General features: G+C 39.5%; 1 protein-coding gene across 1 annotated transcript in view; it reads right to left on the bottom strand.

Moving 5' to 3' along the window:
- Positions 1-26,681, bottom strand: part of LOC122792910 (caspase-8-like) — a 743,641-nt gene that overhangs the window by 50,450 nt on the left and 666,510 nt on the right. The window contains exon 8 of the mRNA XM_044060467.1: positions 24,640-25,129. Within this exon, the coding sequence (XP_043916402.1) occupies positions 24,640-25,129 (490 nt within the window). The remainder of the gene's footprint in view (positions 1-24,639; positions 25,130-26,681) is intronic.

The following is a 26,681-nucleotide window of genomic DNA, read 5'->3' as shown; positions in this document are numbered from 1 at the left end:
CACCCCTATCATCAAAAGAAGGGAGTGATTAAAGGTCAATTTGTCCGTGCCTCTCGAATGTGTTCCACTGATGAAGCATTCGAGGAGGAATGTTGGAAACTTTGGGAAATGTTCAACAATAGAGGGTATCCTGACAAATTATTAAATGCAGTTTTCTTTGAGGTCAACAACAAGAGGAAAGCTGGTGTGCTTGGGTCTATATTTAGAGGAACACCTATTGTTTCCGATAATATAACTCACGATACCCCGTTGGACAATATTAATTTGGAAAGTATGAATTGGAGTAAAAACGATACTAATTATAATATCAGTTTTTTGACACAATTTAATCTTCATGCTACACAAGTTAGAGGTGTTTTACAAAGTAATTGGGAATTCATCATGCAAGATAGGAAACTACATTACTTATTAGGTCCAAAATTAAATGTAGTATACAAAAAAGCTCCTTCCACAAAAAATCTACTTGAGCTTCCTCTTAAACCCTATAAAGTAAATAAGGGTATGTTTAAGTGTGGGAGATGCAAATATTGTAGGTTTATACAAACAGGTTCCAATTTTACCATTAGAGGTATTAAATATTATATTAATGGCAAATACAACTGTGAGAGCCAGGGGGTGGTGTATCTTGCAAAGTGTAAGGAATGTCCAGTTTATTATTTAGGTAAAACAGAAAGACTATTAAAAATAGAATTTATGAACATTTATATGCTATATCCAGGCAAAATCTATCAAATGCCTTGGCTAAGCATATTATTGACAATAATTCTCATAGTTTTCTGTTTAATATTGTGGAAAAAGTAGATAAGAACCCTAGGGGGGGGGGGGCATGGTATTTAAGGTTGCAAGAACGCGAACTTCTTTGGCAACTGAAAACTAATGCCTATACTTATCCAGGCATTAATGATACGTGTTCCATCAAATGTTTGCTTAATATTAAAGCTCTAGAGAGATAATTGTATTTTATATATACAGTATTTTTACGTATGCACATTTAAATTTGGAATATATTCCAATGATCAAGTATTCATTTTATTATTTTTATTTTTGTGTATATGTATATATGCATATATAAAAATGTTAATGAGTTGTTGTTTTTTTAATATTCATACACACAACAAAAACAAGTTATATTTTAGAAGTATATGTTAGGTAGTTGGTCTAGTTTATTAATACATGTATATATGTGTGTATATATACATGTGCATACATATATACACATGTATTTTATATGTATGTTTGTGGCTTTAAGCTAGGTATTTATTGTTGTAAAATGGTTGGTTTAACTAAGCGCAAGCTAATTAATTATTCAATTAATTTTGGGCTTGGTTTAAGCTTTTGTGAATACAAAATGTAATGTGTTTCATTTTTACTTTGTCTGAAGAAGTGCAAGCAACGTTTTGCATGAAAGCGCTTACCAAGTTTAGTAAAGAACTTTGAATCCTTTTTGGCTGGCGTGATTTGTAGCCTCTGTTTTTCTTTTTTCTTGGTTTGGAAAAGTTTTATTTGTTTTATAATGAAAGACACAATGGCAATGCCCAATGGTACAAAAAATATATTCCAATGATCCGAGTGCAGCACCTGATGAATATATTCACCCTGAGGGCTGAATAAAATTGCAAAACCTTATTCTGATTTTCTGTTTATTAACCCGATTTCTTCATAAGAAATATCCAACAAATACTGCCCTTAAAAGCACTGTATCATCAAAAAACAAAAGCTTCTTTTCACCAAAACCAAATGGCTAGTTCTAATGAAACTGTTTGCCCCGAGGACTATATAAAGTTCCAGAACGTGGTTTTAATACTCCATTTGTTGATCCAGCTTCTTCATAGCAAATTTCCAACAGTTGCTGCCCTTAAAAGGACGGCATCATCAAAAAGCAGAGACTTTTTTGGATCAAAATCATACAATTCATACCAAAAAAAGAAAATAACAGCCTATAAATATCCAGCATACCATCCACATCAAACTACCATTGCAAATAACATTGAAAATGGTATATCCAATAAAGCCTCCAATAAAGCCTTGGAACTCGAATCCACCAAACGAAAATGTTGTTTCTCCAAACAACTGGTTTCGGTCTAATGACCTTTCTCAATGTAACAAACACTAATCCAAGAGCCTTAAATAAATACATGTGACCGGTCTGTACATTGTAATAAATGTAATAAATGTTTGTTTCTTCGAATCTGCTGGCCTCTTTTTTTGTCGTACTAACTTTACTTTGGCCCTGCAGTTGCCGTCTGGGCGAGGAGTTTTGTTTACAGCATACTTCCATTTTTCTTGCTGGTGACATTTGGAGAAATAACATTTTCGTTTGGTGGATTCGAGTTCCAAGGCTTTATTGGATACACCATTTTCAATATTATTTGCGACGGTAGTTTGATGTGGATGGTATGCTGGATATTTATAGGCTATTTTCTTTTTTTGGTACGAATTGTATGATTTTGATCCAAAGAAGTCTCTGCTTTTTGATGATGCAGTCCTTTTAAGGGCAGCAACTGTTGGATATTTGCTATGAAGAAGCTGTGTCAACAAATGGAGTATTAAAACCACGTTTTGGAACTTTATATAGTCCTCGGGGCAAACGGTTTCATTAGAACTAGCCATTTGGTTTTGGTGAAAAGAAGCTTTTGTTTTTTGATGATACCGTCCTTTTAAGGGCAGTATTTGTTGGATATTTCTTATGAAGAAATCGGGTTAATAAACGGAAAATCAGAATAAGGTTTTGCAATTTTATGCAGCCCTCGGGGTGAATATATTCATCAGGTACTGTACTTGGATCATTGGAATATATTTTTGTACCATTGGGCATTGCCATTGTGACTTTCATTAGTATTTCTACAAATCTGGTATGTTTCGGCACGCTATGGTGTGTCGGTGTTGAACAACAGCCATGAAGAAATTGGGTTGATAAATGGAAAACTATAACAGGTCTTGCAACTTTATATGGTTCCTGGTGAATTCATTCACTAGGTATCGTGTTCTATTTATCAGACAAATATTTTTCACCTTTGGACATTGATATTACGACTTTTATATGGTACAGCACGCCATGGTGTGTCGGTGTTATGTTTAAGCTATATTTATTTTACTGAAGATCCTTTTCAGCTTTGGTGGAAGTTTTGTTTCAAGTATATAGTGTTTGGCTGCCATTAGTTTCTTTTGAGACTAATATAACATCAAGGAAGACTCGCAGCAAATTAAGGACAAATTTCAAACATTTAAATTGTGATTTTCATCAGAATGATTACAAATTTGGTACGCTATAGTTTCTATAGTGTGTTGATGTTATGTCCATATTGTAGTCATTCATTTAAGATTTTCTGAGTGTTCTCAGGGATCCTATTGTTTGACTGGCATCGACCTCTTTTGAGACGGGTATAATACCTAGGAGGGTTTGAGCATACTTTTGAATAATATAACCATACAGTTTTTTAACAATATTTGTTCTTGCCATTTGATGATGAGCATTCTTATGTGTGGTTATTATTTGTATCAGTGCATTTATATATTTTCTTTAGGTTCTGGCTGTGATGAATTTTTGTTTGGGTTACCCAGAATTCATTTTAGCCTTTGACTTTGAGCATAAAAGTTATAACATCATATTGTCAATTTCAACATATATGCATTGATAATATTGGTTATTTCTTACAGCTGTTAATATCAACATATATGTGTTCTTTTTTGGTACATTATTGTCCAACTATATAGTATATTAGCATTGCCATTTAAATATGTATATCTAGCGTGCCAGATATACAGCTTATAAATGGTTTTGTGGTGAATTTTTCATATACTTTTGAACAATCTAGATATTAGTTATTTTTCAAGTGCCATTTTAGACACAACCCGTAAGATTTTTGCTCATTTATTATGTTTTATTCTATATGTTGAATACAACTTCACCAAAATTTGTAAATTGTGAACTTTTATACATATTTATTGCTTTGTGCGTCTGGTTAGTCTTCCTACTTGCTACTGACATTTAAATCATTGTTCTAAGGACTAATATGGATCTTATTACCATCCTTAAAGGGTTGTCATGACAAAAATGACACGGATATGTTTACATCTACTATAATTAATAAGGGGGATGGTGACATAATTGGAGATGCACAGGATGATTGTCATGTTTTTTGACAACATTTTTAAGAAAATGAAGGGCTTACGGGCCTGTGAGTGGCATAGTAAATTGTTTTCAGCTTATATGGACAAAGGCATTATGGGCAGAGGCTTACGAATCAGGTTGAAACCTCTTGTGGGCTAACCAGATGCTGAACAATTGGACGGTTGGGCAAAAATACAACAAAGCCTAACTATGGAATTTGTTAAGGCACTTCACGCTTTTTATGGAAGAAGGATTGAGATATTGAATTTGGAAGTTTCTAAAATGTGCCAGGATGCTAAGAAATGGGAGGATAAGCCAGAATATAAAGATTGTTTGAAGAAATTGAGTATGGATTTATTGGTTGTTGAGAATGAGCTTAAATTGGGTAGGATCAACAAATTTAATAGGGATTTTATCGGATTATAAAGCGGGCAATCCCTTTCAGTATTCTAAGAATGTTAAATTTCAGAAGAATAATGTTCAGGCAGTTAGACCCAAAAGGAAAAGGAAAACCATCCTCAAGAAATCTAAGGGGGATGGGTCGGGTGAAGATTTTTCCTCTTGTACTGACAATGAAAATGAAGTTCTCCAAACGTCACCAGTCTCTAACGTAGTATGAGTGATCAGTCCGAACAGTATGTTCAGAAAAACCCTTTAGGGTTGGTAGGAAATGGGGGAGTAGGAAACAAACATAGGTGACAATTTGGAAACAATGTTGCAACTGTTAGAACCCAAAGTGAAACCAACAATGTCATAAATATATCTACCACTGTTTTAACTGAGTATGAATAGAAGCTTCTCAATAAAGGTTTGAATTATATTCCAACTTTTAATGTGTCTGAATATGATTTTGTGCATGATTTACAGACTTTTTGTAGATTATTAAATCTTAGAGTCTTCTTTGGTGGTCAAGAACAACAAAATAGTTTAGAAGAATGTCCATTCAGATTTCGTGCATCTAAAATTTACTCCACCCATGAACAAATATGTGGATACTTTTCAAAAATGTGTACTTCGGGAACTTCATTTTGCTAATAAATGTGGATTTCATTTTTTGAAAGATAATTTAGATCAACAAGAAAGAGAGGCGCTGCTCCAATTAAAAGATAGGAGGGATCTGGTGATAATACAAGCAGACAAGGGTGGTTCAACAGTAGTTATGGATTGGGCCGATTATGTGAAAGAAGGTATGAGACGACGTACAGTTGTGTACACCTACCATAAATGTAGATGTTCGAGTGTCTTCACTGTTGCAGTCATGACTGTAGGGTTCTCCCCTGCCGGCAGGCAGCCCTCGGTCGGCCAGAATCCCAAAGTCTGGGTCCGGCGTCGGCTGTTCAACCATGCTCCCTGACGTCAGAGCGCCAGGAGTACAAAGCCGACGCCATCTTCTCCAGTTTTTCTTGCCCCAGATGTCAGGAGTCCCAAAATGAAAAAGGTCCCATAACCTTTGCAAATACACCTCAGAAGAATGGTGAAAAAAGGAACTACACAAAAGTAAACATAAGAGGGGACAGGAGGGAGGGAAACCCAGACTGCAACAGTGAAGACACTCGAACATCTACATTTATGGTAGGTGTACACAACTGTACTATGTTCATCATGTTTCACTGTTGCAGTCATGACTGTAGGGTAGAATCCCAAAGCTGAAAGAAAGGGAGGTGGTCATAAAGAAGAAGGGGCGGCTAGAAGGCCCTGCAAGACTGCAGAGGCAAAGCCTGCCCTAGACGTAGAGTAGAGAGGTAGATTGTAGTGCTTAGAGAAAGTATGCACTGAACTCCAGGTTGCAGCTTCCAAAATGTCTTTGGTAGGAACTCCCCTGAGGAAGGCCGCAGAAGTGGCAGCCGCTCTGGTGGAATGAGTCCGTATACTCCCTGGGATTTGCTTTCCATGGTGTGAATAACAAAATCTGATTCCATGAGCAATCCATTTAGAAATGGTCTGTTTTGAAATGGCTTTACCTTGGGAACTTGAAGCATAAGAAACAAACAATTGTTCTGATTTTCTGATGTCCTTGGTTCTGTCCAGGTAAAAACGTAGTTGTCTGTGTACATCCAAGGAATGTCAGATCCTTTCCCCTTTATTTTGAGGAGTGGGGAAAAAGGTTGGCAAGTGGATAGTTTGATTTAAACCCACTTTGGAAACCACCTTAGGCATGAAGGTAGGATTAGTCCTCAAAGATACCCTGTCTTGATGAAAAATAATATAAGGTTCCACAGCCATAAGAGCTTGTAACTCTGAAACTCTCCTGGCAGAGGTTAGGGCTAACAAGATAGCTGTCTTCCAAGATAAAAACTTGATGTCAGAAGAGGCAGCAGGCTCAAAAGGAGGCAAGGTTAGTTTTTCCAAAACATAGTTGAGATCCCAAGCAGGAATGGGAGGAGATCTAGAAGGTCTTACGTTCTTAGCTCCTCCGAGAAACTGTCTCATGAGCTGGTGGGAAAAGATGGGAGGGTCTGTATTATAATGAGCAGAAATAGCAGAGGCATGTATCTTAATGGAAGAGAAAGAGAGAGACCCTCACGTAAGAGATCTGTGAAGTAAAGTAAAATTAAGGTAATGTTAGGAAGAATAGGATCAGAATCCTGAGCCTGCATCCAGGAACAAAATCTTTTCCATTTTCCTGCATAAGATTTTCTAGTGCTAGGACGTCTGGCTTCTAAAATGACATCCATAACCTGCTTGGGTAAGAAAGAAGAAGTCAAAGGCCCTGGATTAACCAGGCCGCCAGGCTGAGAGTTCTGACATGAGAGTGTAGAACCTGACCCTGATGTTGGGACAGAAGGTTCAGAGACTGAGGTAAAACCCAAGGGGGCTCCAGACGTAGGTTTTTTAGAGTTGGATACCAAAACTGCTGAGGCCAATTTGGAGCCAGCAAGATTATCATCTTGGGCTTGTCCTGTTTTATCTTCAATAAAACCCGTGGAAGAAGAGGAAGAGGCGGAAAGGCATATCCCGAGAGGTTCCCCCAACTGAATGACAGGGCATCCACTTTCCAAGCTTCTCTGTGGAAAGACCTGGTGCAAAAATTCTGTATTTGATGATTGAGATGGGATGCAAAGAGGTGTATGTGAGGACATCCCCAGACTGCTGTTATCATCCTGAATATTTTGGTGTCCAGCATCCACTCGTGCGGATCCGAAAGGTTTCTGCTCAGACTGTGTGCCAGGAAGTTTTGTTTCCCTGGTAGAAACTGAGCTTGAAGATCCAGATTGCAAGCTAGAGCTGTGTTCCATAGATCCATGGCTAGTCTGCAAAGGGGGTAGGAATGAGATCCCCCTTGCTTGTTTATGTACCACATAACAGTGGTGTTGTCTGTCCGTATTAGTAGTTGTCCTGGTTGTAAAAGATTCCTGAAGGCCAATAGAGCTTTCTGAATGGCTAACATTTTCTTTAAATTGATATGCAGGTGCTTCTGATCCTTTGTCCAAAGGCCCTGCAGACAGTTGCCCTGAAAATGTGCTCCCCAAGCATAATCCGAGGCGTCCGTGGTTAGAATCTGAGTAGCAGGAGGCAGACGGAAGGTTTTCCCTTTGTTTAGAGCACATGCCCTGGACCACCAAAGAAATTCCTTTTGAAGGCAAGGAAGGACGGAGATCAGGATGTCTAAACTGTGGCAATGCTGAGACCATACACTTTTTAGGTACCACTGTATTTTCCTCATGTGTAGTCTTGCATATGGTACGAGAAGGATGCAGGAGGCCATGTAACCCAAAGGCTGCAGGAATTTCCTTGCAGATAGTTGAGTTAAAGTTGCCAAGGTTTTGAAAGTTAAAGCCAGCTGTAATTGTTTTTCAGATGTCAGAAATGCCATCTGGGTTGTGGTGTTTAGAAGAGCACCCAGAAAAGTTATCTGTTGTGATGGTGTCAAATTTGACTTTTTTATGTTTACAGAGAATCCCAGGAACTTGAGGAGGTTCTGTACAAATTCTAGATGCTGGAGTAAGACATCCTTGCTGTCTGCCTGAATTAGACAATCGTCCAGATAAGGGTAAATCTGAATTCCCTTGAGTCTGCAGTAAGCTACTACTGGAGCCAGGCATTTGGTGAAGACCCTGGGCGCAGTAGACAATCCAAAGGGCAGCGCAGAGAATTGAAAGCGCCTCAATCCGGCCTTGAACCCGAGGTATTTTCTGCGATCCTGCCTGATGGGAATTTGTAAATATGCCTCCTTTAAATCCAAAGTTACCATCCATGCATCTCTGGACAGCATTGGAAGTAGCTGCTGTAAAGTAAGCATCTTGAATTTTGGAATCTCTAGAAAGGTGTTCAAGACCGACAGATCCAGAATGGGTCTCCATGAGTTTTGCTTCCTTGGGACTAGAAAGAGCCTTGAGTAAAAACCTTTTCCCATCTCTGAAAGTGGAACCAGTTCTATGGCATTCATAGCCAAAAGCGCTTCCACCTGGTTTAAGGCCTCCGTCCATTGATGTTTTGGAAGGTCTGGCCATCCGCTTGGTCTTGGCAAGGTATGAAAATGGAATTTGTAACCTCTTAAAACCACATCCAAAAACCAATTGTCTTGGATTATTTGAGTCCAATTTTGATAAAAAAGAGAGAGTTTTCCTCCGAGAAGGGCTTCCAGGCAAGAAGTTCCTGTAGCCCAACAGAGGGAGTCATTGAGTTTGTTTCCTTTGCGTTTGTGACCTGTCCTCTCCTCCCCTAGGGGTGGAAGCAGTCCACTGTCTTGGTCTATAAGAAGCTTGTGTTTGAGGCCTTCCTCTGGAGCGTTTATGTCTACCCCTCTGAGGCCTGTCTGAAGTGGGAAAGGACCAATTTTTTGAAGGCCAATTCCTGCTAAATCTAGGTGGCTGTACTTGTAAGAAATCTTTAACTGTTTGCATGGATTTCGCCTTATCCTCCATCTTTTTAATCACCTCTTCAGCTTTTGATCCAAACAAAACATTATGCTGAACAGGAGCATCCAATAATTTAGCCTTTACTTGTTCAGGCAAATTTTGTTCCTTTAACCATGCATGCCTTCTAATGACTGTGCTGGAGGCCGCAGCCCTACAAGAAGCCTCCAAGGCATCAAATCCACAGTGTAAACCATGCTTCCCAACTTGTTCAGTGGCATGCAATAAGTCATGTAATTCCTTATCATCTGCACAGGCAGAAATGGAAGTAAGCTTTTGTTTTAAAACAGACAAGAGAAATTGCTGGTATTTCAGCATATGAAACTGACAGTTTAAAGCCCTAATGGACAAAGTAGCAGAAGTGTACACCTTTTGCCCCATCTTTCTAAGGATCGAGAATCCTTTTCAGTAGGAATGGGATTTTTGGCAGAAGCGGCCTTAACTCCCTTAGGACCCTGAGAAATGGTTTCAGGGTCAGCAGAAGGGTTCTTGTATAAAAACTGGTGGGAATCAGGAACCCTGTAATATCTATCAGGCTTAACAGGAGCAGGAGGAAAAGAGTCAGGGGTTAAGTTAGCCTCCGAAAAGGCATCATCCGCAATATCCAAAACAGGAGGAATAGCCAGGGGTCTATGTTGAGGAAGAAGAAGAAAATCCCTCAGTCTTTTCTTAGATTCCGAATACTCCTGTCCTTCCCAGTGGAAATGTTCCCTCATTTCATGCAAAGATTCCCCAAAAGAGAAATCCTCAGGGGGAGAAGTTGAAGGAATGGATTCCTCAGCATCAGAATCCTCATAAGGAGGGAAAGAATATTCCAGGTCAGAAGAAGAAACTGAGGAAACAGAAGCCTGATCAGAGGAATCATAATAAACATCCTGCCTTGGCCTTTTATCTGGAGGGGGATGTGAACCCTAATCATAGTAAGTAAATCCTCATCTTGAGTAACTGTTTCTGTGACTTGGGAGCCGGTTCAGATGAGGCCTGTGTTGCAGTCTTTGATTTAGAAGGAGTCTTTGCCTTTGTCTTTGTCTTTGCCTTTATTAGAAGCTGAGTAGCCCTGAAAACCCCTTCGGAAGCCGGTACCTGCACAGCGGCTCCGGACCCATCCGAAGGAGCATTGTCCGAAGGTCCTGCAATAGAAATATTTAAAGGCCTGGTTGGCTCCTCATGAGAGTCCGTTTCGGCCATCGGTTCTGAAATGGCCGACGACAGGGGCTGCAAAAGTGCCTCACTGACGACGGCCGAACCTAAAGCTGACTTCGCTTGAGCGCTATGATCAGATCTGGACCTCGGAGGCCTGTTTTTATCCTTGCGACGTTTGTGAACTCCGGTAGCCAGAACCGTATCCGACGACATTTTTGTAGTTAAAGCGCCTACCGAAGTATTGAAAAGCAAAATCGTACCTTCGCTTAATTGTACGTTGATTGAATCTAGCACAAAACCGACAACTAGCTACATCGTGGTCAGGGCCTAAGCAAGGAATACAGTAAGAATGAAAATCCTTATGAGGTATTTGCTTCCCACATGAAATACAATTATTAACTTTTTCTGACATCGGAGTGGAGCAAGAAACAAGTTTCCCCAACGGGGTACTTAGCTTTGAGTGGAGAAGAAAATCTTCAGACTGAAGTTTATCAGAAAAAATCGTCAGGAGTCAGCCGACCGGCACTTGCGAACTGCTATCACTGCACGGCAAGAAAGACTGGAGAAGATGGCGTTGGCTGTCAGCTTTGTACTCCTGGCGCTCTGACGTCAGGGAGCATGGCTGAACAGCCGACGCCGGACCCAGACTTTGGGATTCTGGCCGACCAAGGGCTGCCTGCCGGCAGGGGAGAACCCTGCAGTCATGACTGCAACAGTGAAACACGATGAACATCTTCATGATGTTAGGTTTTATACCCCTCTATTCATGGACCCCAGTCCTAAATTTAAGGCTGAGATTGATGAATTCCTTCAACAATTTAATTCTCAGGGTGTCATAGTTGATCAGACCCTACATCATCTTTTGGTGGATGAACCTACGGTATCTTTTCTTTATCTTCTTACCAAGGTGCACAAGAGTCTTCATAATCCCCCGGGGAGACCTATTGTGTCAGGTCATGGTTCACTTACAGAACCAATTTCCATGTTTCTTACTAAATATTTGAAACCCCTACTTAAGGGTGTAAGAGCTAGGATTAACGACACAACAGAATTTTGCAATATCATTGAAAACTCAAGAGTTGGAGGAGGGGTGGCTCTTCTGCACCTTGGACGTGACAGCATTATACACCAGTATCCCTCATTGGGCTGGGCTTATGGCGCTTGATTTCTGGCTTACCACATTCAATTTATACAACACTGACTTTAATAACTTTCTGTTGGGTTTGATAGAACTAGTTTTGACAAAGAATGTTTTTCTTTTCAATGGACAATACTATCTACAAATCAGAGGTACTGCTATAGGAGCTGCCTTTGCTCCCATATATGCAGATCTCTTCATGGGATTTGTGGAACATCAGGTTATATACGACAGGAGTTATCATCTTTATTTGGATGAGATAGACATTTGGCGTAGTTTCCTAGATGACTGCTGGATGGATTGGAAGTCCGATATAACTTAATTGAATGAATTTTTTGACTATCTCAACGAGAACAAATGGGACATTGTATTTACGGTGGCTGCAAACAAGAAATCTATTTCTTTTTTAGATGTGTTGGTTAAAAATGAGTCTGATGGAACATTAACTAGCACAGTATATAGAAAACCCCATAGTTCCAATTCTTTATTGCATGCCTCCCAGCTGTCATCTGGGTCACATTATGCAGAATATCTCCAAGTCCCAATATATGAGGAATAAAAGAATTTGCTCCAATAAAGTAGAGCTTGAAATTGTGATCATGATCTCACTAACAGATTTGTGGAACATGGCTATTTGGAAGAGCATTTGGCTGGAATCAAACATCTTGTGAACAGTATGCCCAGGGAACAGCTTAAGACCTATGGCAAATCTAAGTCTAGGGGTGATTCCAAGATAAGGTTTGCCACAACATATGGTAAAAATACTAAATTGTTGATTCAGGTTATTAATAAATATTGGGACATACTTTTTGCTGAGGAACATCTTGTTAACATTTTAGATGATAGATGCAAATTCTCCTATAGAAAGGGAGTCACCTTAGGGGACCATTTCAGTCATTATAAAAACTCTGTACCGATCCACTCTCATGAGAAAATACAAAAGACCTTGGGGGGATTCACGGCCTATGCTTGTTATCCATATGAACATTGTATCTTCTGTAGATATGTACTAAAAACTAAATAATTCTCTAGTAAAAACACCTCTAAACTCTTTGAAATCCACACATTGTCCAACTGTAACAGTTATTGGGTAACATACCTTGCTGAGTGCCAATGTTCAGCTTTCTATATTCGCCAAACTTCTCGGCTATTTAAACTTAGAATTTCAGAACATTTGAGCAATATACGCAACAAGGTAACAACCAATGCACTATATAAACATGTTTAGACTCACAATACAGCTAAATTTTCATTCACGATTATTGACAGAATTGTTGATTCTAAATTCTCTAAATATAAGTGGTATGACATTCTTAATAAAAAAGAGAGATCCTGGATCATTAACCTAGGGGGTTTATTTCCCCCTGGTTTGAATGACCATTTATAAATAATGATTTTTGTATATTTTATGAGAGACAACATCTTATATCACTAAGCTCTTGTAACCTATATACTGACCAGTCGTTTTTTTCTATCTGTGTTTACACCATCAATTTTATATACTGATTTCATGATGTTAGTGATATATGTACACCTATATTTAGGTGACTCCATAATGTACAATCGATTATTTGTATACAATACATTTGTACTCATTGTTTTGACTTCAGGGTCAGTCACAGTCAGTTGATTATTATTTGCATATAAATGTGATTAGATTTTTTTATATTTAATTTGGTTATATATATACCTTTATTCTTTTGGGTGTACATACCTTTTTGATTGGTGGGTTTGAATTTGGTCACATGTATTTATTTAAGGCTCTTGGATTAGTGTTTGTTACATTGAGAAATGTCATTAGACCGAAACCGTCATAAATGTTTGTTTCTTCGAATCTGTTGGCCTCTTTTCTTTTGTGGTGCTACCTTTACTTTGGCCCTGCAGTTGCCATCCGGGCGAGGAGTTTTGTTTACAGCTTACTGGAAAAACACTCAAAATTATAAATGTAAAACATGATCTAACAAGTGGTGCTGTAGGAATATAACTCTTGCATGTTTGCATGGTCTTACAAATGTGTGCAAGGGGCCTATGATTTGAAAACAGCCCAAAGATAAACGTCATCTGTCACTGGCCAAATGCATTTTCTTTGAATGTGGGTTTCAATGCCATTTCAATGAATGTGAGTTTCAAGGGCATGGAAGTTTCAATGCTAAGTCTGTTTTCATTTTGAGACAGTAATGCTTTGTTTTAGCAAATGTCCATTAGTGTTTGTGCTATAAAATTTGAAATAACATTTTTAAACTAACTCCAAGTATCTGTGATCATTGTAGAAGTAAATCAGAAAACAGTATGCACACTGATAGGCAGGAACAGTGTTTATGGTAACTGGGGAGAAATAGCCAAGCAATGGAGCACTGTAAGGGCTGCATGGGGGGGGGGGCTGATCCCTGATCCTGCCTGGGGCTCCATTTGACCATGTTCCGGTTCTGATCACTGCATTAGTACACTAAAAGCTACATAAGTTATATCCTGCATAAGATATAAGAGATGACCAGTTCCAAAGCTTTATGGCATCTTCCACTCGAACCTAAACCACTAGTCAAAACCTTTGTAGCTTTCATGACAGCAGAGAGAGGGAGGCTAAAGTCTTGAGTGGACAGCACTAGGAAAGGAAAAGAATACTTGTCCAGACCCTGGCAAAAAATTATACATAAAAAAGGGGGGTGGAGGGAGGGAGTGGCTACTGGTGCAGTTAACATTCAATCATCTACTGTTATGCTAAGTTTACTGACACAAATGTACTATGTTTATTGTGATTACTGCTGCTGTAGCCTATGCAATATGTGTAGATTACTATAGTTTAGAAAGACTGGGTGGAGGAAGGATTAGGGTCCAGGAGTCCCTGGACAGTGATCCTAGCAAATCCTGTCCTACACCATGAGAAGGAACTTAGTTTATAATGCTTCTTCTAGAATATGTCTAGAATCCCGCACTTTTCAAAAAGCCATAGATTACGCAAAGGCCTTGGTAGAGTGAGCCTTGACCCTGCCTGCAACAGTTTTCTTGTGGTGGGAATAATACGTAATAGCTTGAGACAACCATTTGAAAACAATCTACTTTGACACAGCTTGTCCTATTCTCTTACACTTCCAAGAAATAAACAACTGATCAATTGTTCTGAAAAATTTTGTTCTGTCAATGTAGTACCCAAGTTTGTCTGTGGACATCCTTAGGTATGAAGTATCTTTCCCCCTCATTTTTAGGTACACAGAATGGCTGATAGTAAACTCGTACACCACTTCAGGCATGAAAGAAGGATTAGTTCTCAATGAATCTCTATCTTTATGGAAAATGAGATAAAGCTGATGCACAATAAGATCCTACAATTCAGATACTCTTCTTGTAAAGGTCAAAGCAATGAGTAAGACCATTTCCATATCAAGAGCCTCAAAAGTCTGCCTGATAAGCTGGTTCAAATGGAGAAAGGAGGAGCCACTGATTTTCCAGGAGAGCACTTTTCAAAACCATATTCACTTGAGACTGCATTGAAAGAGGGAGATCCATAGGCACACATGCTGAAATGGCTGATATTTGAACCCTTACTGAGGAGTAAGACAGGCTATAGGACAGCAACACACACAAGTACTGTAAAATGACAGAAACAATTAGCCCTGAGTGAGCGAGTGATCGTTCTTTTGCTGGCACCACCAACAAAACCTTTTCCATTTGTTAATGTATGGTTTTCTAGTAGCAGGCTTCTTGCCTCCAGCAATAACCATTGCATGTCCTCAGGAAAAAAGGTGCCTAAAAGATACTAATATTCTATCATCCAGTTGCTTAGGGGTGGGATGCATTAAACACCCCTGGATCTTATGCGAGAAAATCCAGTCTGTGAGGAAGCTTCTGGCAACTGCCCCATGGCCATTTCCAAAAGAAGGAACCACTGTTGCCTCAGCTAGAAGGGTGTCATCAAAATTATCTTTTTGGAGTCCTCCTGAAATTTCAGAAGTACCCTGGAATTCATTGGAAAGGGTGGAAATATAAAGGAATATTCCAGTCCAAGGAAAAGTAAAGACATCAATCTTCCAGGTCTTCCTTCATGGAGTCATGGTGCAGAATTTTTCCAGTTGATTGTAAGGAGAAAAGGCAAAAAGATCTATTTGGTGTTCCCACAGATGGATCAAATCATGGAAGACCCCCTGATTCAGTTTCCATTAGTGATAGTCTGTCCTTGTCCTGCTCACCTTGTCTGCTATCCAATTTTGCTCTGACAGGATACAAGATCCTTGTAGACTAAGACTGTGTTGTAAAACTATATCCCAAGCTAACATAGTTAGTCTGCACAGGGAGTAAGATCTGGTTCCCCTTGCTTATTTATGTACCACATCACTGTGGTGTAGTCTGTAAACACCCAAAGAAGTTTACTGAACAACAGACAATTTAGACAGTTGGGTGTTTATAAGAGCTAACACCTCTTTTATGCTGATGTTTTGGTTGGTCTTATCTGTTCCAAATCCTTGCATTTTTATGCCCATTGATACTGCTTCCCAAGCAAAGTCTGAGGCACTGACTGTGACTTGACTATACAGGAGCAGGAGGGGAAAATGGGAAATCTTGATTTTGAGAAATTTGGTATCTCCACCAAGCAATCTCCCTTTTCACAATTTCTAAAACTGGAATTTGAAAAGTCAATGAGTGTTGATGCTAGGACCACAGAGATATCAGATACCATTGTGGCTTTCTCATGTGGAGTCTTGCCAGAGGTACCATGAGAGTTATGGAAGCCATGAGACCATGAATCCTGATAAACTCCTTTTCTGAGATGGACTTGTGACTGGAAATATATCTAAATATTTATTTTTTCCTATGGAAGAAAAGCTCTTTGTACTGAGGAGTTCAGCTGACACTTCATAAAAAAAATCCATTGAGAAGAAATCAAAAAATACTTCTGAATATTCTCTTGGAATCCCAGTCTGTGCAGAAGATCCCTTATGAGAGAGAGAGAGAGACTGATTCTGGACCCTTTGAAAAAGACTCTGCATATATAAGCAAATTGTCTAAATAAGGAAAAATGTGAATATCCTGCAGTGGTCTATTACAGGAGCTAGGCACTTTGTGAAGACACTTGGAGAAGTGGATAGCCCAAAGGGTAAGACTTGATAATGGAATCTGGACACACAAAACCTTAAGAAATAGCAAATGACTGAAGAAAACCAGGATCCAAACACTTGCACAAAAGTTTAATAAAACCTCTAGCCCCCTGGCAATAGCCTTCCAAGGAGAATACAAAAGCAAGAGGGCTTTCAAGCTAAGCATTCAGGAGCATATCAGGGATATCAAAAATGGTAAGCCTGAAAGCCCTCTTGCTATGCATTTTAAAGAATGTCACAATGGAAATCCAATGGGTCTGTTAAGTACAGTTTTAGAACATATTCCTATTAATAAATATGGTCTTGCCATAAAGAAAAAACTTTTGTATAAAGAAACAATGTTTATATTAAAATATGGTACACTGGCCCCTAGTGGCATTAATGCAGAATGCAACTGGAAAGTTTTAATTTAGTTATATGTCATGTGACTTTGAAATTGTTTAATTGTTTAACTGATTTTAGTATTTAAACTTGAGCATTAAATTCTATTATGTATTCTTCTTGGAAGGCTATTACCAAGGCGCTAGAGGTTTTATTAAACTTTTGTGCAAGTGTTTGGATCCTGGTTTTCTTGGGTCGTTTGCTGTTTTCAACTTGTTTTTTTTTTTTTTGCAATTGTTTGTTACTGTTTTTTGCCATGTCCAGTGATCCTTCACTTAATGTGCCTAAGATTTTTAGGCAAGACATTATGGATTCCAGTAAGAGGACTATAGATCAATTCACCATGTCTCTGGGTGACCGAGTTAATGATCAGTTAAACTCAGGGAGGCCAGACCACCATACCTTGGAAAACGTTCTTACAAAATGAACAGCAAAGAAGAATAAGTAATCCATTTTCCTCCATAGGACAGCGGGTAAGTGGTATTTTACTAGCTTAAACCAAGGAGGTATTTGAAAAGTTGGACCAACTTATGTCCAAAGAATTAGCAGTACATCTTAATTTGCTCAGTTTACAAAGATATCCTGAACTGGACATAACACCGCAGGGCCTGAGGGCCTTTAAAAACCCTACCACACCCTTCAATTTACAAGATGAAAATGACAAATGTTTTCAGGCTAGGTGGGTAGCTGCAGCTCACCGTTGCTCCACTGAATGGATTAATATATTAGTGGAAAGGGACAGACTCAAACAAAGCTGCAAGAAGAAATTGCAGCAACTTGTGAGTCCCTTTATAATGTGTTGGGTGTTGGAATGCATGGAGCAATGCCTAAATGATATTCAAAATAAGCTAACAGACTTTGAGAAAGCACTATTAAACACCAAGACGTATAAATTAAACCGCTATTTAAAGGATTATAATAGTGGCCTTGCATTTTCTAGGACAACCAATAAGAAGCGACGTCGAAGGGGCATTTGGTTTTCAGACCAGGAAGATGATCTGAGGCATAATGTTGGCTCCAGTGTGGGCTCAGAAGTCTCCACGGAATGGGACAGCAAGTCGGGAGATTATTCTGGACTTCCAGCAGCTCAGGACCCATGTTACTTGAACCAGTCCTTCCAGAAGGGAAAAAGGGCTGGCAACACAGAAAATTACATCAGCAAAGGAATGAGAAATGCTCCAGAAATGATGGACAACACAGTTACAACTGCTGAATCCTACACAAATACACTCTATACGCACATACACGAGTGCATGGATCGTGCTATCCCAAACAGAACCAAGATGCTATCCTCCAAAAAAAAGGAAGCCAATCTGGTGGTCACCTGCCATAAATAAACTACAACAAAAGGAAGAAACTGCTGCAAAAGAGAGTAAAATCCCATGAGTGGAGGCGCTCCCTGGTAAGGCTCAGTAAGAAGCCGAGATCCCTTATAAGATCATCCAAAGCTAGCTACGAAAACAAAATCGCCACTAAATCCAAGGACAACCACAAAGCATTCTATAGCTATGTCAAGAATCTAGATGGCAACACCCAGATCGGAGTTACAGCACAAAAGCATGAAAATTACAGAACCAACTGATATTGCCAATATCCTGGCAGATAGGTTCAGTGCTAACTTTACCCCCCCCCCTCTCACCCCCTAAAGGGCCCATATCTATACAGGAAGAATGCAGAGTCCCTGTAATCACAACTACACAGGTAAAAGCTGCACTCTCTAAAGCCAAAAACACAGCATCCATGGGACCAGACAACATCCCAGGCTGCGTTTTACACGAACTTCAGAATGAACTAGCTCCCCACTTAAGCACCATGTTCAATAATAGCCTCGCATCAGGCTTTGTGCCCACTGAATGATGCACAGCAACAGTTATCCCACTCCACAAAGGGGTGAGCCACCACTGATCCCAGGAACTATCGACCTATTAGCCTGATAAGCCTGGTCTGCAAGGCCATGGAACGTATCATCATGGAACTCAAACAAAGACACTGGTAACCTCCAAACTCTGGATCCCACCCAGTTCGGGTTTGTGAAAGGCAGATCATGCCTCCTGAACCTGATCGACTTTTTTGAGACAGCCACCAAAGCCATGGATGAGGGTAAGGTGGTTCACACAACCTATCTTGACTTCGCCAAGCCTTTCGACACCATCCCCCATTCTGGAATTATAGCTAAACTCTCTAAACTAGGTATAAATCCCTATGTCACAAGATGGGTTGCCAAATGGCTCACTGACAGAACCCACACTGTAAAAGTTGCAGACTCCAAATCTGACCTCAAAGCAGTGACAAGTGGAGTACCACAGGGTTCCGTCCTGGGACCTCTCCTGTTTGGTTATCTACTTCTCTAAAGTACAGGCTAACACAGAAGACCTCTGGCTAACGAAGTTCACAGATGACTGCAAACTAGGAGCCATATTGAAGTCCCCAAATGATGTGGACATCCTACAGAAGGGCCTCACTGAGGCAGATACCTAGTGTCAGAGCCATGGCCTCAAGCTCAATGCCAAAAAGTGCAGTGTCATCCCCTTTGGTAAAAACTCTGTACCCATGAACTACCAACACAGGCAGCAATCTACTTAACACCGAATGCGTGATGAGACCTTGGGACCCAGGTGAGACAGTAGTCTCTCCTTCCATAGTCACATCGCCACAGTATCAGGAAGTCCTTCTACGTGGCACACATCATAAAAGGGTTCTCATCCAGGAAAAAAGAGGTCCTTGTTCCCTTCTACTTGACACTCATTAGACCCATTATAGAGTACAGTGCCCCTTTTGGAATGTGCCTCACAAGACATCTGCAGCAGCTGGAAAGGCCACAGAAGTACCTCACAAAGAGGATTACTGGCCTCAAACAAATGCCCTACACTGACCGTCTCAAAAAACTCCAGCTTTACTCCGTAGCATATTGCCTACTCCGAGGTGATCTCTGCCTAACAAATAAAGCTATGTCAAACCCAGAGCTGTTGAACATGCTACACCTAAAGAAATCCCAATCCCTCCGAGCTACACGCTCTAGGGACCTAAACCTTGTCACCACAATAAACAGGACATGCTGGAGGGATAGATTCCTGTCCCAGAGACTTCCCATACTCTGGAACAGGCTACCCATCCATGTCAAGCAAAGTTCTTCATTAGCACTCTTCAAGAAAAATCTTGAGTGGATGGGAAATAGGAAATACACCCCGGGGATCACTTGTGTCTCTGCTCGACAGTGGCACAGGAAAATAACTTTCTTGGGTAGCGTAAGCCAGGGAACCTTGTTGGCTAGGCTTATGTAGGCCCTTGGGCCGATAGCCTACTACCTACCTATGAACCTATGAAGGGATTATTCGAAGTGGATTATCTCTATCAAAAAGATTTTTATAAAAGATATGTGGCCAGATATTATAGATTTATCGATGACCTAATTTTCATTTGTAAAGGGGGTCAGGAAAAAGGTTAGATGTTTTATGAATAATCTTCAGGACAAAATATTTAAGTTACAATTTGATGGTTTTCAGCTGGGCAATAAAGTAACTTTTTTGGACATTTGTTTAGAAGGAGGTTGTAATGGGAAAATTATTAGTAAGGTACATTGAAAATCTGAGGATGGCGCCCATTTTTTGGATGCCCATAGTTGTCATCCTCCCCACCTTTTAAAATCTCTCCCTTATGGAGAACTCCTTAGAGTAAAAAGGGTATGTAATAATAGTAATGAGTTGGAAAATGAACCTTGTAAAACAGCTGAACTATTTGTTAGGAGAGGCTATGACAAAAATATGGGTCATGTCTCACTGGATAAAGTTAAAAAGAATATCTGTGATCGGCCAACCAGAGGGCAGAATAAAGAGCTTATTAGACCTGGTGTTAAGTGATAACTTCAGAAAGATATATGTAGTTATTACTTATGACTTTTTCTCGGATGAAGTGAAAAAATGAGCCAATATTATTAGGGCTTTAGATTTTGTAAATATTTTACATAAAGTTCTGATGTTTTCTTACTGAAAGGGTAGGAGTATAAAAGATATATTAGTCCACACTGGGTTTCCATACCTGACTCTAGGATAAGTGTTAATCCTACTTTAGTATGTACTTTTTCTTGTGGCAAGTGTATTACATGCCAGTATGCTAGCAGGACATTTAAATATATTAATGGAGTGCATTTTCAGGCAAATGCTATATTTTCTTGTAACACAGAAGGTGTTATTTATACACTCAAATGCCCTTGTGGCATGTTTTATATAGGTGAAAGTAAGACGGCTTTCAAGCTAAGAGTTCAGGAGCATATCAGGGATATCAAAAATGGGGGTCTATATTATGTTAAGCAGGCTGACAACAGCGAACGATAAATAATCGACCCCATGTAAGCGAAAGCTTACATCGAAACCTCAGAACAGCAATTTTTCCGAAAAAAAAAAAAACTTTACATAATGTGGGGTGGCTGTGTCCCCCACCCCCCTACTTAAATATACCAAATCCAGGGTCGTACTACTGTGCCGAAAAATGGCAAAGTAACAAAAGCGGCCAAGCAAATTCTTTCCCAGGGAAAGAATTCGCTGAAAAGCCGCTTCGCTATTTTGCCTTTTCATGCTTTTCGGTTTGATGAAGACGCATCCGACAAACTGCCTGCGACATTGTAATAGGGAACCAAAAATGGTAAGCCAGAAAGCCCTCTTGCTATGGATTTTAAAGTATGTCACAATGGAAATCAAATGGGTCTGTTAAGTACAGTTGCTATGGATTTTAAAGTATGTCACAATGGAAATCAAATGGGTCTGCTAAGTACAGTTTTAGAACATATTCCTATTAATAAATATGGTCTTGACAACAAGAAAAAACTTTTGTATAAAGAAACAATGTTTATATTGAAATATGGTACTCTGGCCCCTGGTGGCATTAATGCAGAATGTAACTGGAAAGTTTTAATTTAGTTATATGTTATGTGACTTTGAAATTGTTTAATTGATTTTAGTATTTAAACTTGAGAATTAGTTACTACTTTGTATTCTCCTTGGAAGGTTATTGCCAAGGTGCTAGAGGTTTTATTAAATTTTGGGCAAGTGTTTGGATCCTGGTTTTCTTCATTCGTTTGCTGTTTTCAACTTGGTGCTTTTTGCAGTTGTTTGCTACTGTTAAAACCTTAAGAAATGCTTGAAATCTGGATGAATAGGAATGTGATATGCATCTTTTAAATCTAGGGTTACTAAGTACCTCAAATGAGGAAGAACAGGTAATAAGTTGTGAAGTGAAAGCATTTGGATTTGGGCACTATCCCAAACTGGTTTAAGAAGAAAAGATACAGAATTGTCTGCAAGAATTTTCTTTCTTTGGCACCAGAAACATTCTTGAATAAAAACCTTCTCCTAACAGAAGAAGAGGAACAGGTTCTGTTACCCCCTGACACAGCATGTGCTTTAAGACAGGAGGGAAGGGAATACTTTGGTCTGGGAGATAAGGAGGAATCTCCTGAAATGGAGGGAGAGGCTCAATTTGCCACCTGTAGCCCTGATTGATCACATTCAGAACTCATCTGTCTGAAACAATCTGCTTCCAAAGAGAGAAATGGAGGTTCACACTTTCTGGGAGGATTAAAGGTCAGTTGATGGGAGAGGGGTACATCTTTTACATAGTAATGCTGACTTATTGGACTGTCCTTTGTGCTGGGAGGTTGCTGCTTTCTTTTTGGAACCTGCCTGTCACAGCTTTTTAAATGCCTGCTTACCAGCATTCTGCTGGGTCTGTTTATTATTATTATTTTTTTTTGCTAAAGTCAGATGTACTAGCGAAGAAAGACTTGAAAAACATAGAGAAAGAGGGTTGAAAAATCTGACAGATTACTTAAAACTGTGTGAGAGAAGAAATTTGATTCATGACCTCTACAGCAGAAATATCCAAATAATAGTTTTCTATCCAAGGAATAATTCAAAATTTCATTCTAGACATCCTCTTGGAGGTTCTGAGAACACAGGCACTCCTCAACACAGTTCTAGTACTAGCACCCATAGAACAGGCATACCACAGAGTCATATGCACATTTTAGGCAATGGGTAGTGACTTGCGAAATAGAGTAAACCAAATTAAATACAGCATTTTTGTCTTCACAATAAGGAGCTGAAAGCAAAACATTCCTCATACCTTCACAATTAGTTAGGATAAACTTCAAAATATGAACCTGACAACTGAGAATTCTAAAAACTAAAAGTGCTAAAGCATACACTTTTTCCCCCAACTTGCCAAAAACCTTTTATTACTGTCAGAAGGGATTTAGTAAAACATTTAGAAGCAACTAGATTTACAAAGGCAAGAGCTGATGGATCAGTTCTGTGATTAGTGTATAAAAACTTAAAAAGACTGAGGAATTATATTTGGGGGTGGCAGTCTCTCAAGGAAGGTGCAGGCTGTAAGAAAAAACATCCTCAAAATCAGGCAGAAATGGGGGAGAAGGCAAAGGTTCTGGTAATTCCAGTTGTAACAAATATTTTCTGAGGGATCGAGAAACATCACTCTTTTCCCACAGAAAAACTGATTTATCCTGGAAATAGTGTCAGAGAAAAGGAATCATTCACAGGGACTATTAGATACCGCACTCTCCTCAACATCCAAATCAGAAATTTGAGGAGATAAAATTACCTCTGTCCCTTCCCATTCCCCCCTCAGGTTCAGTGTCTTGAATATCTTTAGGGAATGAGGAATCCCTTTTCTCTTACTAGAAAATGTCTTAAAAAAAGATATAGAACCTGCACTAGACCCTGAGCTAATGTTGCATGTCCCATGCTCACCCACCAGGCATAACAGTAGGTCTGCAAAGGGAGGGGAAAAATGGTGGGTCATAAGTAGCCCCCCCCCCCCCCCCCGGGATGGATGCACAGACTTGATGAGCCCTTAGATGCATAGTTCCACAACCAGCCCCAACACCACCAGATTAATGGAAGAATAAGCAGGCAGCTGCTAGACCACTGGTGAAGTGGAGTGACCAAAAAAAAAAACTTGTTGCCAGAAAAACGCAATAAAAAATACTTCAAACACTTACCCTAACCCAAAAAGTAGTTTTAAACAGTTTTTAACAACATTTTACCTCTAAAGAAAAAAACTGATGCTCCCATTTAAAAGTATATAAAAGTCAAGAGACCGTCACCTACCTTAAAATTAATCTTACAGAAAACCTACATTTTCTGTGACAAAAAGTAAAGTGGAAATTTCTTCTGATTTGTACCAATCCACTAAGTCAGGTAACTTTATATGGTCTACTTTGCAGTAATCCGCATTTAAAGAAGTAAATGCCTAAAAATGTTACAGTACCTTCAACCTAACCCATGTTGGTGGGTTTGGTTTCCTCCCATTCGTACTGTAGTTATTGGTGGCCCAGTGGTTAGTTACCCGGCAACATTTTGGGAGTTCAGGATTTTGAAGATTCAACATTGTCGTCTCGAGGATGTGAAAGTCGACACTCTGGTAAGTCGACATTTTAAAGTAGACCCTTATAAAAACACACACACAGATATATATACACACACACACATATACAGAAAATATATATTGATAGCTATAGACATATGTATACGTATATTGATATGCACAAACATTTGAGCATTTGTGTGTGCAAATGTTCATCTTGGACTTAATGTAGTACTACTTTCAAATAGCTTTGGGACACTGCTGACCATGCAGAATACATTTCTAAGAAACAAACAGCAAATCTACAATTCACTGGCTTGTATGGAATTATGAAAATGACAGCAAAGCTAAAATGGCACAGCAGCCATCAGTAAAAATGCTCAGAAGGCATAAATATTACAGAAAGAGAAAAAGCACACTCCATGCAATTAATACCATGCTGTAAAGAGAGCCACAAAAAATGTTAACTAAGCATTCCTGGCAGAGATGCCTAAGCAAAAATATGCCAATATCTCCAGCACAGAAAATTAACTTTGTACTTACTGTGGGACACACATCCGTAGGTGTCTGCAGAGTGCTTGGATATACCAGGTACCATTCCAAATATGTCTATAAGACAAATAACCAGGCACTGTTGCCATTCCAACAAGAAAATCCCCTTCATTTGGAATTATACTTTTGACCTCATTTGTATGTGTGGTTGAACTCCTTGCATCTGCTTGGAGAAAGCATGCCTGCTGTGACTCCTTGCCTTGGCAGGCCTGAATAAAAAACAATTTTGGCTTGTCAGTAAGAGTCTGGCATTCAGAACAGGTAAAGAAAGCAGTAATTTCTCGAATGGAAACCAGCTGTGCGTCTGTTCCATAAACACTACCATCCTCTCCATGTGTCAAAACGCAGCAGACAAAGCAGTCTCTTAGACTATGATCTTTCATCTTCATTTCTCTCATGATGGTCAGAATGCCTGCTTTAGTCTTGTCTCGGTACACCAATACCTCAAAGCCCAGCCATGTAAAGACACGGTTCAAATTGTCTACAAACACAAGAAAAGCATGAGAAATTCCTGAAAGAGTACTGTTCTGCCTTAAAACATTTTTAGTGAATCTTTACTAGCTTATATATTTTTATAACAGATAATGATGCACCCTTACTCACTCCCATCATGCTTACCTCCTTAACCCCTAAATACTACCATCTTACTAGACCTAGTTACATTAGTCATAAAACTAGACACTATTACAAAACTTTATTCAAAATCTTAAAACTCATACTCAAGATACTCTACAACCTCACAAAGGATGGCGACATCCACCCAAACCCTGGTCCATCCCCACCTGTTGGCCCTAATCCCCCTACTATATCCCCTACCACCATAGCTCCAACAAATAGACCTCCTAGCTCACTGCCGGCCCGCCATCTAAACATTAGGAGCATAAATAACAAAACTCAGCACCTGCATGCCCTCTTAGCTGTTCATTCCCCAGATACATTATGCCTAACAGAAACGTGGCTGAACCCTGCCACCAAGGACCAATAGATTCTGCCACCAGGGTATAGTATGTTTCGACTAGACTGTACCACCAGAAAGGGTGGTGGGGTAGCAATACTTTACAAGTCTACCCTATCTGTCAGCATAGACACCAAACAACCACCCCAGCTCAATAATGCTGAAATTCTTATCTCAAAACTACAAATTAACAAAAACAAAAATGTAAACATTGTCTGTGTCTACATTCCCCCAGGGAGGAACACAGGAACCTTAGAAGACTTCTTATATTGGTTATCCAATAACCACCCCAAGAAACAATTGTTCTTGGGGATTTCAACACTGACTGGAACACTTGCTCTTGTGAAACTCCCACAACCCACATAAACCTCTATGGATTTACTCAAATCATAACCTCCCCCACCAGGACAGGAAAACCCAATAACAAGGAAAGTACCCTAGACTGGATACTTGTCAATACCCATCTTCAATCTTATAAAACGGGCACTTTTACCTATGTGATCAAGTTCAAAGTAGACTGCTCCTACCAACCCACCTATAGAACATTAAGAAACAACAAGAATTTTATTCTCACCAAGTTTCAAAATGAACAGGGCATGCAACTTGTCAGTACTAAAAAGTCTCCCCCTAGATGAAGCAGTAGCATACTTTAACACCAAATTCCTTGCTATTCTTAACTCCCATGCTCCCAGCCGTTCTATTAGAACCAAAGTTAATACTGCACTATGGCTTTCTAAAGATAACAAAACCATTTATTCAGAAACAAAGCATGGGCCACCTAACAAAAAACAAAAGCCCCACTTGATCAACTAAGATTCAGACAGCTAAGGAATAACACCAAAAAATCCATAACCTTAGACAAAAAGAACCACTACTACCATCTACTGCAAAAACACCAAAACAAACCTCAAAAGTTCTGGGCAGGAATAAACAAACTACTCTACCTCCCTCAGCTTCCCAACAAAAATCCCCAGTAGACATTGCTAATAACTTCAACAGCTTCTTCACAGAGACTATCCAATCTCTAGCCAGTCAACTCTCTCCCAATGGCTCTAATTCTAATGTAGCCATATCCAGT

The sequence above is a fragment of the Protopterus annectens genome, chromosome 2.part0, assembly GCF_019279795.1.
Source record: "Protopterus annectens isolate FY-2018-M chromosome 2.part0, PAN1.0, whole genome shotgun sequence".
NCBI classification, from domain to species: Eukaryota; Metazoa; Chordata; order Ceratodontiformes; family Protopteridae; genus Protopterus; species Protopterus annectens.
The sequence above is the reverse complement of the archived record's forward strand: the minus strand, read 5'-3'. Positions and strand labels throughout refer to the sequence as shown.